We start from the raw sequence: 15,440 nt of genomic DNA on the forward strand, positions 1-15,440 counted from the left end.
AATTGTTTCCCTTTGTATTTTATTTTCTCATTGACTTACCTACCTATGTTTTTCTCTGCCTTCTCTAGTCCATGATCTGAGACTCATGAATACAATAGGGTCAGGGAAGAACACTAACTCAGGCATCTGGGGCACAAAGCTCTTAAATTGACAGCATCCCGGATACTCTTTTCTCTTGAATGATAATATTCCGCTGTTTGCAGAGTTTGAACAATGCTCTTTGTCACTGATGTCTCCCATTTGCATGTGAAATTTACCAAACATGTAATTTATGCTACTCTGCAAGGATTTTGCGTTTTAGTTGTTGAGGAAAAGTTATCTGACTGAAATTTGTTGTTCCTTTGTCCAGGTGAGTCTGTGGATGATTGTGGTGGAGGTTACAGTGAATCGATTGCAGAGATGTGTGAAGAGCTCCAAAATGGTTTGACTCCGTTGTTGATTGTTACCCCAAATGGAAGAGATGAATCTGGCGCCAACCGGGACTGCTTTCTATTAAATCCAGCTGCCAAATCACTGCTGCACATGAACATGTTCAGATTTCTAGGTATGTGATTTATTAATATGGCTTCATTAATATGACTTTGTTTTCATCCTGTTTTTATCTATGCGTGCATGTGCATAAGTTCAAGAAGTAAGCTTCCTTAATAGTCTCATGCGTAAATACGTCATCCATTGTAACACTAGGCTATAGAGCCAAGAAAGGTTGCATGCTTGATTTTCATGAGTTTAGTTGGGAAAAATGGTAATGGCATTACAATTGCTACCAGCCCTCTTGCTATATGAGGGACAGATCAGTTTGAGTTACCACTCCTGATCTCTGTCCACTGATGCTGAAGATACGCATGTATTGGTTGAGGTTGGGACAAGGTGTGGAGGAATAGCCCACTGGCACTCACTATCAAGGACTTGTGCAAGATGTCAGATGCTACCTGGCATTGATCTCTGTTGGATCAGACTCCACTGCAGTGGAATGCCTGAAGAGTAAAGTTGGAAAAATTAGGGGGTAGTATTAATTTGTAGAAAATAAATCTCTTAGGAACCTAAAGACTCTTAATATATGTAAGATCAGATTTGCTTAATTTTATTTTTAACTTTTAATGACCCTTCAGAAAGTGAGTACTAAATTTTTCAGTGTGCAGTTGGAGCAAAGTATGATCCAATATTTGTTGCAGACATGCCACACTATCTAGGGAACATTTAAATGAAACAATTGAGAAGGAGTACTTTCTTGCCATTTGTGACCTATTAATACTTCTAACAGAATTTATCCTGAAACTTTCCTATTGTAGGTGTGCTTTTAGGCATTGCTATACGTACTGGCAGTCCTCTGAGCCTCAATTTAGCTGAACCTGTGTGGAAGCAACTGGCAGGAATGAATCTAACAATTGCTGACTTGAGTGAGGTAAATCCTGACAATTCTACCTATGCCTTTAATACATTTGTTATATAAGAGCACGTTTTAAAGTCTTTATTTTTGGCTGAAGTTAGAATACTCTAACTTTTGTGTGTGCAAATATTATTAATCAATATTCCCTCCTTAAAAAAGTCAGCCATTGACCTCTCTGCCTTTGAGAACCACCTCCCTTTCATCTCCCAAATTCCATCCTGCAACAATGTGCTTGAATCTCTCCAATCAGATTTCTGCCCCTGTCACAGCATGAAACAGCCTAATCAAAGTTACAAATGGCACCTTTTGAAACTGTGATTATGGTGCACCATCCGTCCCCATCCTCCCTGATCTCTCTGCAGCCTTTGATAAAGTACATTGCGCCACCATCCTCCCAAACCCCTCTTCTGTTGTTTAGCTCAGTGGACTGCTCTGGCTTGGTTCTACTCTTCCTATCTAATTATAGCTAGAGCATCTCTGCAATGGCTTCCCTTCCCCTCTCTGTTGCCTCTGATGTCCCTCAAAGATCTTTCCTCTATTGTCATAATTTATTCTGCCCCCCCCCCCCGCACCCCCCATAGAGCCTGATAATTTTTGAAAAGAGAAATTTGAACTTATAGTTAACAGCTGAAAGGATAACACAACAAGATTTGATGTTTTAAGTTGTTTACTATAACAAACAAACCAAAAGGGCACGGTTGACTAAATGCCATTTTTGTAGGCAACTTATGCTTGAAACTACAGAACAGAACTTTTAACACAACCAGAAAAACCACTTGTCAGGTACACTCTCCTTTAAATAGACATTCAATTCTCCCACAATCAGTCAAACATGGTTCTCCCAAGGGTTTACTTCTGTTCTTTTCCTTTCTCACCTGGTAACTTCTAATCATAGAACCATCCTTCACAGTGAGAATATTATTGGAGATCCTCCCTCTGGCATATGATAGGCTAATCTTCCAGCTTTGTTTTAACTCCTCATAAATTTGGCCTTTTCGATGCAAGCACAAGCTTCACCTGCATTCCAGCTTAGAGAATCAGACAGACTTTTGGCATTGTGCTCCCGCCCTCTCTCAGGCCCTGGCAGACTTCTTATGTCTGAGTTTTCAGGGCTATCTTAGATCGTTACCATCTTAAAGCCCATTTCCATGGCAGTGATAATCACGTGAGCCATGTATTCAGGTAGAAATGCAGATTAATTATCCTTGAGAGCCCAACTCTCTTTCATCTTGGAACTAAAGGGACAGTTTAAAGCACAACTGTTTACAACCCAACATTCTCAATGTTTTTTGGGACTTTGAAGACACAGTCTATCCACTGTTAGCTCACAGGCTGCTGCCATTACCACCAAGCCTAAAAACCTTGCACTTCCCAGTAAAACAATCTGGGCCCCCTTTAATTTCCAACAGTCAAATCACTTGCTGTCAGGCAGACTTCAGAACAGGTCACGTGACCCCCTTCGTTTTACCTTATATTAAAGATCAGCCCCAGAATATACCAAGTTATAAACCTCATAATTGCAACACATTATTCACTGCATCAGCACTTTCAGTCTGCTTGCCCGACATACAGCCTTGGATGAGCTGCAATTTCTTCCATATAAACCATTGACCATATAAACTATCGCCTTCACTCCTGCCAATAACTGTAGCTTTGCCGCTGTCTTGGTTGGCCAAGACTTCATTTAACCTCAGAGTCCTTTTTGACCCTTAACTGAACTTCTGAACTCCCAATCCTTACCAATACAGACACTGCTTGCTTCCACCTCTGTAACATCGCCCATCTCTGCCCCGCCTCAGTCCTTCCATCTGCTGAAACCCTCATCCATGCCTTTGCCATTTCCAAGTCCCCACCTGGCTGGCCATCTGTACTCCACCCTGCTTGAAATTCAGCTCACCTAAAACCCTGCTACTTGGATCTCCTGATCCAAGCCCTGCTCACGTTGGCTCCTGGTCCCCAAATTTAACATTTTCACCTTGATTAAATGCATTCATTTCTACAACCACCCCCATCTCTGTAACTTCACCAGTCCCGCAGGCCTCTTGAACGCCCTGCTCTCTAATTTAAGTCTCTTCCACACCCCACTACTTTTGTACAGCATTAGCAATTGTACCTTCAGCAATCTTGGCCCTAAACTCTCGAATTCCCTTCCTAAACCCATCAGTCTCATCACCTCTCTCCTTCTTTAGGACCCTCTTTGAAACTCTGATCAATTTGACCAACTTTCACTTACCCCCTTTTAATACCCCGCCCTTTGTCAATTTCCATCCGCTACAAATGCGAAACTCCTTGGCTTTTTGTTTATGTTAAAGGGACTATGTATATTCAAGTTATTCTGCATTAATGCTCTGGAGCATTTGAAGAAAGTATATATTATTTAGCCCATGTTCTTATATTTAGGTTGACAAAGACTTTATTCCTGGGCTCATGTACATCAGAGATAATGAAGCCACAGCTGAGGAGTTTGAGGCCATGGCTTTGCCCTTCACAGTGCCAAATGCGAGTGGTCAAGATATTCAGCTGAGTTCCAAGCACTCGCATATCGTATTGGAGAACAGGGCTGAGTATGTTAGGCTGGCCATAAACTACAGGTAAGATGAATCATTCAGTTAATATTGCCTTTCCAGGCATATTTCACAGTGGCTTGCCCGGTTATAATTTTCTCTAGTATTGTAGTTATGCATGATCACTGCATCATAAGGTATTGCTATTATATTAATGTAACGTTCTAAAAGCTATGTTTAATAAACAGTGCTGGTAAAAACACTCTTGTATGAGTTCTAACGTTCCGGGCTTCAGCACAAAAATCAAGGCTGTCGCTCCAATACAGTACTGAGGCAGTGCTGTACTGTCAGAGATCCCTTCCTTTGGATGAGACCCAATCTGCCTGCTTGGTGGATGTAAAAGATCCCATAGCATTATTTCAAAGAAGAGCAGTGGAGTTCTCCCCTGTGTCCTGGCCAATGTTTATCCCTCAATCAACATCACAAAAACAGATTATCTGGCCATTATCACATTTCTGTCTGGGGGAATTTACTGTTCACAAATTGTCTGTCATATTTCCTACATTACAACAGTGACTACACTTCAAAGTATTTAATTGGCTGAAAAGTGCCTTGAGATGTCTGGTGGTTGTGAAAAGTGTTATATAAATACAAGTCTTTCTTTCTAAAAAATATCTTCTTATTTGCTGTGCTTTGTTTTTTACAGGCTGCATGAATTTGATGAGCAGGTTGCTGCTGTCCGGGAGGGGATGGCTAGAGTAGTCCCTGTGCCTCTTCTTTCTCTCTTTACTGGCTACGAACTCGAAACAATGGTACTTCATGCCTTCTGACGGACTCTAAACTGGAAGTTTCAGTTACACAATTAGTTTAAATATGAAGAATGTGATTGCTTTATTTTAAATCTTTGCTTGTTGAGAATTCATTTTTAAATAATGTTGAATTCGTACCAATGCCAAACTTCTACCTCTCGGGGGGGGGCTTGTACTTGAAAGCTTAATGTTCCCCTTTGCTTTGTGATTTTACGCAATATGTGATTGAGGTATTACGAACTAGTTATAGTCAGCCGGAGATGGGGAGGAAAGTGGAGTTGAGACCACAATCTGATTAGCTATGATCTTCTTGAATGGCGCAGCAGGCTTGAGGGGCCAAATGGCCTATTCCTGCTCCTATTTGTTATGTTCTTATGTTTAAAAAAAAATGCAATTGAATGTGGAACTCCCAATCCACCACATTGCCAAAACCCATTGTCAACTTCTGCTAGCTTTGTGATCAACATAATGGATTTAGTGGTAGGAAAAGGGGTCCCGCTGCCAGGCCTGAAAGTTGGAGCGAGAATCCACTTTGGCAGCCAACGGGACCTGGGATCACATCTTGTCAATGGCAGCCAATTAATTAATCCCTATAAAGGTGGTCACCTGCCCCCAAGAGCTACTGGCCAATTAAGGGCAGACAGCACAGCGGTACCACTGGGAATGGGGGCCACTGCTCGGGCTGCACCTGAAGGAGTAGCACACATCAGTGGACATATGCCTTCACAAACAGGTAAGTGATGATGGGGGTCGCCATCTAGATGGCAGTTAAATGCCAGTGGAGGTAGCAAGTGGCCCTTATTGGCCACTTGAGTGGCTCAGTTGTGCTCTGGGCATGAAAGGTCATCCAGCACTTTCCCCTCTGTGGGCGAGGGGGCAGGGCAGCGAGAAGACAATGGGCACACCAATCCTCACCTTTTTACAAGTCCTCCCAAAAGGTTGGGAAAATCCAGCCCAATGTGTCAATGCCTCACCAATTGCTTTGTATGAAATTGGATTATTCTGCAGATTTTCAGGAACACGCACCCTCTTTAACTGAAAGTATGTAAAGGTCCAGCATCTGTTGGAGATCCAGGGAGAAGATGTCCAGCGTTAAGAATGTTTGGCTTTTTTTGTGGCAAGAGTTTTTTTAAATAATTAAAACTTTTTTTGTAGTTAATGATAAAATGTCATTATTAACTTTTGCACTGTTTGCGTTATTAATATTAAAGTAGTAAGCTATGGAAAAGATTTTATAAACTGAATGGTGTATCTCGCTCATTGTAATGTTGCAGGTGTGCGGAAGTCCTGATATACCACTTCACCTTTTAAAGTCTGTAGCCACGTACAAAGGAATAGAACCAAATGCTCCATTAATTCAGTGGTTCTGGGAGGTGATGGAATCCTTCTCCAATACTGAGCGCTCCCTCTTTCTGCGTTTCGTTTGGGGCCGTACACGACTGCCTAGGACAATTGCGGACTTCCGAGGACGGGATTTTGTTATTCAGGTATTGCCAATAGAAAAAGATAAAATTGGATGGTGGCCCAGAGGTGCTTGCGCTTCCTATTCGTGTCAGCTGTCAGTTGGCAGCGTTCTCGCCTCTGAATCAGAGAGTTGAGCACAAAAATTCAGGCTGACGCTTCAGTGCGATACTAAGGGGGAGTTGGTCTGTCAGTGGTGCTGTCTTTCAGATGAGATGTTAAACCATGGCCCTGTCTGCCCACTCCGATGGATGTAAAAGACTGCAAGGTGTTGTGTTCTCCCCACTGTCCTGGTCAATATTTATCCCACAGTCAACATCACTAAAATGGATTGTCTGGTCACTATTTTGTTGCATGAGGGAGTTTGCTGTGTGCAAAGTTGTGTGCCACGTTTCCTTTATTACAACAGTGACTAAACTTCAAAAATACTTTATTTGCTGTGAAGTGCTTTAGGGCGCCCTGCGGTCATAAAAGGCGCAATGTAAATGCATGACTTTTGTGAAACATGAAGGAAAAGGCAGGGAACCTGGAGATTGTCACAGAAGATTACAGTGCCAACTGGCTCGATGACTCCGAGGATTTCTAATGAACATACAAGGGAGAATGATTCCTGGCGTTTGTCCATCTCAGGTCTGCACTAATTTAGCCTGACTTCAGCCAGACCAGTGTTAACAGTGCTATAATTGACCTCATTACTCCTCATTTAGGATTACAGGGAGTAGGAAACCGGCCAGGACTCGTGCATTGGAAAGCATAAAGAGCCAGTTAATCCCTTTGGTGAAGCAGATGAGCCACGAGGAAGTAGTGGAGAAGCTTAAGTTTTACAGTCCAGTGAAAAGATGTCTAGAGGGTTAAAAACACACCTGAAGTGTTTAAATATTAAATAGCATTATATAGCATCGAAGTTGGTCCAAGAAAAGAGGAGGCCATTAATAGAACTGTGTAAATCCAAAATTTTGCTCAGGTTCTTTGCATAATTTTACACTTCCTTTACTGAGAATGAGAAATGTTTGAAATAATCTAGCAGACAAGGTAGTAGAGGCATAGATATTTGGTTTGTTCACAATATAGTTAAGCGCAATGATGGAGAGTTGGGTTGCTGGTGGAATAAGCTTTGATGGGACCAATGGCCTTTCTTTGACTTTTATATTCTGATTAACTCGCTGAAAGTGTGTGCATGTATTTCATACAAAATAACTTTGGCTGCGATGCTGCCTCCACCAGAAGTCAAGCTGCTGGCTGATATAGGTGGAGGACTGCCATTGCTTGTGGAGAAATACCTCAGCATGAATCTTTCTTTGAGGCAAAGAGGACCAAAGAGACAAGATTGGGGGAAATCAAAACCTGAATGCCCGTAAATAGGACAACTTGTTTTGATTTGATGGTTAATGTTGGTTTTGTTTCATTATTTGCGGCAGGTGCTGGACAAATACAACCCTCCGGACCACTTCCTTCCTGAATCATACACTTGTTTCTTCTTGCTGAAATTGCCCAGATACTCATGTAAGCAGGTGTTAGAGGAAAAACTGAAGTATGCTATTCATTTCTGCAAATCAATCGACACAGATGATTATGCTCGTATTGCACTAACTGGAGAGCCGGCCGCTGATGACAGCAGTGACGACTCCGATAATGAAGACGCAGACTCTTTTGCATCTGATTCCACACAGGACTACTTAACAGGCCATTAGAGAAAGGAACATAAGAAGAAATTAGACTTGAGTTCAAGCAACACCTTTTTGGTTGTACAGAACATCTTTGAAATATGCTGCAGGAATTCAGATTCCCTTCAAAGAACAAAAATGGATTCAGATGATAGAATAATGTGGAAAATTTAGAGTTCTCAGAACCACGGTGGACAAATGTAATTATTTATTGCTTACCATAGCCGGCTAATAATTTAGAGCCAATGTGTAATTTAGAATATGGTACTTTATTCCTCACGAACTCGATGCATGTGTTTTGTTTGGCGAGGTTTTACTTTGGTTGCACAATGCTACACAACCATATACACACAATTAGATTTGAGAGCCTCTTGTTTGTGTTTACTGATTTTTTAAAACTGTCTTTTAGTCCGGAGTTAATATAGCAACATGAAGTAGCACCCAAAATGAGTCTCTTAAGCCCTTTCACTGTGGTAGGGTGCAATGTCAAGTTGTTTGGGGGCTCAAAATAATTGTTGTGTTATGTGCATTCTTTTCCCTGCTGTATATTGAGATAATGTGCAACAACTGAAATAGTATAAATACTATGTAAGCTGACTTTATTAGCTGTGTTTGTTTATATGACAGTGAACATTTTGAATGTTGTATCATTTAAAGTTCAATATTCTTAAAACAGTAAGAACGCATTATAAATCGTCTCAACTCTATTACTTTTGGTCTTTTTTTTTGAAGTTTTAAACTTCTGCTGAATGTGCACAGATTAACTCCACTGTAAGGTATGATGGCAGTCATTCAACAATGTACATAATTTGATAATTGTGCAATGTATACACATAAGGTAAAGTCATTCATTTTCCTGTGAATAAAACATTGGCTTACACAAATTAAATTAAATCGATTCCCAATTCTTAATGTGTTATAGTCCACACTACTGTTATCAGTCTCACTGATCAACATCACTGGCATGGCTTTCAAAATTAGATTTCTTTTCTGCAGGAGCAAGAGCAGGCTATTTTGTCTGCTGTACCATTTCGATAGCCATGTAATTCTACTTACGTGTCAGCTGTGGCTCAGTGTTAGAACTCTTACCTTGGAGTTAGAAGATTAGAGTCAGACTCCAGAGAATTGAGCACAAATTCTTGGCTAATATTCCAATGCAGTACTGAGAGCACTGCTATTATTTATTCCTCAACCACCATCACTAAAAGCAGATTATCTTATCATCACATTGCTGTTTGTCATACTTTACCGTGCACAAAACTACATTTCCTGTATTATAACAGTGATTATACTTTTGAAGTAATTCATCAGCTGTAAGGTGCTTCAGGCATACCGAAATTGTGAAAGGTGCCACACAAATGCAATTTTTTCCTTTTTTATCTTTTGTTATTCCATTTCCTTGCCTATTCTCCATTTGTCATAATACTCTTTTTTTGAAACACCAGAATTTCTTTTGAAGCAATGGTTGCCGAGGATTGTGTGTTTGTTCTACATTGTCATATTAGACCATTTAGGACTAGGATGAGGAGAAACTTCTTCACTCAGAAGGGTGGTGAACCTATGGAATTCTCTACCACAGAAGGCTGTGGAGGCCAGGTCACTGAATATACTTAAGAAGGAAATAGTTTTCTGGACTCTAAAGCTGTCAAGGGTTATGTAAAGTTGTATTTTTAACTGATATATCTCCTTTCCCTTGTTAACCTAGTATATCCTCCTTCCCAGTCACCCCTTTAAGACAAACCTGGAGGTACAAAACCTCAGTGCCTGTCCACACTGAGCTTCAAGCTCTTCACCCTACCCATCACTGAGACCACTTCCACCTTTCTAATATTCCCCATTTCGTCTCAAAAGTATTCACACTGCTACTGAAATCTAACGCCTTATCCTTTTCACTTCTAGGCTTGTTTCTCCGCTATCCACCTTGTTTGGCCTAGTCCTCTCGAGCTCTTATTGTCAGTCATGGCTCAGTTGGTAGCGGTCTCGCGCTTGAGTCACAAGGTCGTGGTTTCAAGTCCCGCTCCAGGACTTGCATACAACAAACACCATATGGTCTGCAGTGGTTCAAGAAGGCAGCTCACCACCACCTTCTTAAGGGCAATTAGGGATGGGCAATAAATGCTGGCCATATCCCATAAATGAATAGTTAAAAAAAAAACTAGCCTGACACTCCAATGCGGAACTAAGAATGCACTGGACAGCCAGAGATATGTCTTTTGGATGAGATATTAAACTGAGGTCCCATCTGTTCTCTTAGGTGGATGTAAAACATCCCATAGCATTACTTTTAAGTAGAGCAGGGGAGTTATCTCAAGTGCTCCGGCCAATATTTATTCCTCATTTAACATCTCAAAAACACTAGCAGTTTGCTGTGTGTCAGTTGCTCCATTTTCTACATTACAGCAGTGGCTGGATTTCAAAGAATGTACTTCATTGGCTGAAAAGCACTTTGGGACATATGGTGGTCTTGAAAGGCACTTTATAAATGCAAGCTTTTCTTTCTTACTTATCCAAAACTCAGCTATCTGTATTTTGTTCTGTTGCTATCACTCCTGTTTCTCACTGATCTACACTTGTTTCTTCTCCCCCAACCAGTTACATTTAAGGCTCTTGTTCTTGTGTTCAGTTCATTCTATGGCTTTGTCCCTTACTATTGCTGTGAATCTCCTTCAACCTTGTATCGCTTCTTGCACCCTATGGTTCCCTTGGCATATTGTCCATGCCCCTTCCCTTCTCTTGCCACTGGTCACAGAAGCTTAAGTTGCTTTGGCTGAACTCTGGAACTCCCTGCGTAAAGTCCTCAGTCTTCAATTCCCTCTTAAAAAAAATGCCTCAAACTCCATTTATCAAGCTTTTGATCATCATACTTAACTGTTGCACCATCAAGTACCATCTGTTCCTTTATTTACTTCTCTTCTGTTCCCTAATGTAAAGACCTATTGGTGTTTTTTAAATTACATGGTCATAGAATCAATCATAAACTCATAAAGCACAGAAAGAGGTCATTTGACCCATTGTACCTGTGGCAGCTCGTTGAAAAAGCTATCCAAATAATATGACAGCAGCAACACCGTTATTGCCAACAGTGTCTAATTCCCAAATGGTTTTCTTCTCAGGGAGGGTCAACATGTGCAGACTATTTAGCATATTGAGTTGGGTTCTGAAAAAAGTCAACTTTTTTGTGGCAGGCTTGATAAGTAATACCCGAGTAAGACGAGGTCTGTCATGTTCTAGGACATTGTTAATTAATTTGCCAACCTGAACCATTAATAGAATGTGGTAGTTGTTTTTAAGGTTCAAGAAGGCATGATCAAAAATGGTTCAAGGAAAGTGAATTAACCTGAGCTGCCCTGTGATCCCCAAATATTGTAAATGGAGACCTTTGCATACTGGATCACACTCTGTTTCTAGAACTGTCCTTCACCTCACAACCATTGATTACTCTCATTGGTTTTTTTGATACTTAGGTCATTTTATTTGACAATTCTAACAAATAATATCAGCAAGAGAGTCAACAAAGATTTATGTAAACCAGATGGGCAAGGCTTTAGGGACACTGACGCACCCCCTCCATTCTCCAGCTACATCTGTCCCATGCTGCCATCCAGACCCCACGGAAGCGAATCAGTATCCCTCAGCCAAATTCCCGATGCCTGGCTGTGTGTAGTCTCGCCCATCCTCAAATGCCAAGTTTCATTTTTAGTGCTGCTTTCTTCCGAAGTACCAGCTTTCTGTTAACCTGGCCTTTCCTCTGTTGGGCTGGCAGAGTACAGTGGAGCATCCATGACACAACATTACAGCCTGTGCGTGGCTGAGCACGGTAGTGATTTTGTAGCAACTAGGGCACTTGACATCCATGAAATAGGAGTTGAGGCTTTGCACCAGACGCTGCTTCTTGTGTTTCCTCTTCTCCAGGAGACACATGCAACAAATCTTTTCCCAGAGGCATCGTTAGCGTGGACTCACTAGTGTTTTATGAAGCTCCCCACTAGAGGCATAAATGCAAAATGATACATTGCAGAAGGCAACCTTTCGGCTTGTGTCTGTCCTGTGCTGGCTCTTTGGCAGAACTATCCAATTCATACCACTCTCCATTCCTTTCTCCATAACCCTGTAATTTTTTTTCCTTCAAGTATTTATACTCTTTTGAATGTTGCTGCTAAATCTGCTTCCATCATCTTTTCAAGGAATATTCCAGATCACCACAACTTGTTTTCTTCCAAAAAATAATGTTGCCACATGTTATCTCTGGTTTCTTTATCGGTCACGTTAAATCTTTGTTCTGGTTACTGACCCTTTTGCCACTGGAAACTGTTTCTCCTTATTTATTTTATGAAAGCCTTTCATTGTTTTGATCAGCTTGATCAAGTTTCCCCTCAACCTTCTCTCCTTTGAAAAGAACAATCCCAGCTTCTCCAGTGTCCATGTAATTGAGGTGTTACTGCTACCAATCTCATCTGCATCTTCTTTAATGCTTTGACATTCTTCCTAACATGGGCTTAAAATTGAACACAATACTTCAAGTGGGCCCTAACCAATGTGCTATAAGGATTTCTACAAATACAAGTTGTTTAGCATAACTTCCTTCCTTTCATTCTCTATTTCTCTGTTTATAAAGCCAAGGTTCCCATTTTTAACAAGTCTTCTCAACTTATCTTGCTGCTTTCTATGATGTACATATGCCCCCAGGTGTCCCTGTCCTGCACCCCCTTTATGATTGTACCATTTAGTTCATATTGCTTCTCCCCATTCATCCCACCAAAATGCATCATTTAACATAAATGGGAACTGATGCCAATAGTCCTTCATTCATGTTCATGATGCCAGAACATTAACAATGATGCCATTTTACAGCAAGTAGCTGCTCTGAGAAAGCCTCTTAACCATGAATCAGATTATGTTGTGATCTATTGAAATGTACTTGTCATTTAGTGAAGTTTATTTTTACCCAATCTCTGATGTAAGAAAATCAAAGAGTGACCTGGTTATGACTGTGTCAACCATCTGGATTCAAAAAGCCATTCAATCTGGATCTGATGCAATCAAAGGCTAATTGTTTATCACTGTGGTTCCTGTCTTCAAAAATTACCACGTGGATTTGAGAAAGAGGGTTTTAAACACTTCTTAAGGAAGAGATTACTTATGCTATATTAAATAAAGGTAGCAGAAAAGTAGTTAAATTACTGAGATAGGAGATGAAGAAGAAACTGGCAAGAAATAAAATATTTAAAACTTAATTATTTTTGCCTTTCTGATACAAGTTTTGAGTAACTTTTATTCATTCATGAAATGAATGTGTGTCTGGCAAGGCCAAAATTTATTGCCCTTCCTAATTGACCTTAAGATGATAGTGGTGCTCCACCTTCTTCTTGTAGTCCATGAGGTATAGGTACACCACACAGTCTTATGAGATTTTTTCAGAGCAGTTTGATACAACTGAGTGGTTTGTTAGGCCATTTCAGAGAGGAGTTAAGAGTCAGTGCACCGTGGATCTGGAGCCACATCTCGATCAGGCTGGGTAAGAATGGCAGAATTTCCTTCCTTAAATGACATCAGTGAACCAGATAGGATTTTACGACAATCTGATAGTTTCATGAACATAATTTCTGACACGGGGTGGGAAGAACCAGGGATCTTGGAGTAGCACCTTACCAGTTTGACAAGGAGATGGGCTGTACCAACTGAAATCACTTTTTTTTTTCTTGGAAGAAACTTAAATTTGCTATTGTTCCTTCTCTAATGCTAAACAAGTAGGGTTCGATCAATTCCATTAGGAAACCAGCAATGTGCATTCAATGTCTGCCGGGCTGCCATCCTGATGTGCGAGTATGGCTCCTTCTTGCAAAAGTACTTTGTGTGGGGGATGGGGGTGCAGAATTGGTGGGATTTCTATTGGGTGACATTGTCCTTTCCCTCTAAGGCCATGAGCTCAGTTGTGGATGCAGGAAAGGACATGTTCTCTCTATCAATGAGTTTAAAAAGTTAAAAATGGTGTGGGAAGCTATTGGAAGCGATTTCACCATCCAGGATTCAGAACAGAACTGCAGTTCTAAACCCAGGAATTTGGGCACTTTATATTTAGCTTTTTTCATGTTTTGATCTGATTTTCAGTTTTGTCTCCAGATTATTTTTGAACTGCAACCTACTACTTTGACTGTTACAAAACATCAATCCCCTATCTTCAGCATTCAACCATATAATTAAACAAAGCATTACCTCCGGATTAGGACCTTTGGGAACTGAGTAATTTAATACAATGGCCCAGATTTTGATGTTGAAGAGTATCTTACAGTGTCAGTCTTTAGTCAGACTTGCTCTTACACATTCACTAGAATTTTTAAAAAAATCATTTATGGGATGTGGGCTTCACTGGCTGGGCCAGCATTTATTGCCCAAAACTAGTTGCCTTTGAGAAGGTGGTGGTGAGCTGCCTCCTTGAACCGTTGCTGTCCATGTGGTGTAGGTACACCCACAGTGCTGTTAGGAAGGGAGTTCCAGGATTTTGACCCAGCGACAGTGAAGGAATGGCGATATATTTCCAAGTCAGGGTAGTGAGTGACTTGGAGGGGAACTTGGAGGTGGTGGTGTTCCCATCGATCTACTGCCCTTGTCCTTCTAGATGGTAGTGGTCATGAGTTTGGAAGATGCTGCCTAAGGAGCCTTGGTGAATTCCTGCAGTGCATCTTGTAGATGGTACACGCTGCTGCTACTGTGCATTGGTGGTGGAGGGAGTGAATGTTTGTGGATGTGCTGCCAATCAAGCGGGCTACTTTGTCGTGGATGGTGTCAAGCTTCATGAGTGTTGTGGGAGCTGCATTCATCCAGGCAAGTGGGAAGTATTCCATCACACTCCTGACTTGTGCCTTTTAGATAGTGAGGGCTTTGGGGAGTCGGAAGATGAGTTACTCATCACAGGACTCCTAGCTCTGACTTGGTCTTGGCTAGTCCAGTTCAGTTCCTGTTCCATAAGACCATAAGACATAGGAGCAGAAATTAGGCCATTCGGCCCATTGAGTCTGCTCCGCCATTCAATCATGGCTGATTAGTTTCTCAACACCATTCTTTCGCCTTCTCCCCATAACCTTTGATCCCTTGCCAATCAAGAACCTATCCATCTCGGTCTTAAATACACTTAATGACCTGGCCTCCACAGCCTTCTGTGGCAATGAATTCCATAGATTCACCACTCTCTGGCTAAAGAAGTTTCTCCTCATCTCTGTTCTAAAAGGTCTTCCCTCTACTTTGAGGCTGTGCCCTCGGGTCCTAGTCTCTCCTACTAATGGAAACATCTTCCCCACGTCCACTCTATCCAGGCTTTTCAGTATTCTGTAAGTTTCAATCAGATCCCCATTCATCCTTCTAAACTCCATCGAGTATAGACCCAGAGTCCTCAAACGTTCCTCATATTTTAAGCCTTTCATTCCTGGGATCATTCTCGTGAACCTCCTCTGGACCCTGTCCAGAGGTACGGGGCCCAAAATTGCTCACAATATTTTAAGTGTGATCTGACCAGAGCCTTATAAAGCCTTAGCAGCACATCCCTGCTTTTATATTCTAGTCCTTTCAAAATAAATGCCAACATTGCATTTGCCTTCCTAACTACCGCCTCAACCTGCAA

General features: G+C 41.3%; 1 protein-coding gene and 1 pseudogene across 8 annotated transcripts in view; one reads left to right on the forward strand and one right to left on the reverse strand.

Annotated features, from left to right (window-relative positions):
- The window catches only part of herc2 (HECT and RLD domain containing E3 ubiquitin protein ligase 2), a 255,191-nt gene extending 246,477 nt beyond the window's left edge, over positions 1–8,714 (forward strand). For all 8 annotated transcript variants that reach the window (XM_041199292.1, XM_041199293.1, XM_041199297.1 and 5 more), the window contains 6 exons: positions 350–544; positions 1,290–1,402; positions 3,788–3,978; positions 4,598–4,703; positions 5,975–6,187; positions 7,580–8,714. In XM_041199292.1, the coding sequence (XP_041055226.1) occupies positions 350–544; positions 1,290–1,402; positions 3,788–3,978; positions 4,598–4,703; positions 5,975–6,187; positions 7,580–7,852 (1,091 nt within the window). In that variant the 3' untranslated portion in view covers positions 7,853–8,714. The remainder of the gene's footprint in view (positions 1–349; positions 545–1,289; positions 1,403–3,787; positions 3,979–4,597; positions 4,704–5,974; positions 6,188–7,579) is intronic.
- Positions 8,715–11,521: 2,807 nt separating this feature from the next.
- On the reverse strand, positions 11,522–11,771 carry LOC121284180 (annotated as a pseudogene).
- Between the last annotated feature and the right edge of the window lie 3,669 nt (positions 11,772–15,440).

Source organism: Carcharodon carcharias, chromosome 11 (assembly GCF_017639515.1).
Source record: "Carcharodon carcharias isolate sCarCar2 chromosome 11, sCarCar2.pri, whole genome shotgun sequence".
Taxonomy (NCBI): Eukaryota; Metazoa; Chordata; class Chondrichthyes; order Lamniformes; family Lamnidae; genus Carcharodon; species Carcharodon carcharias.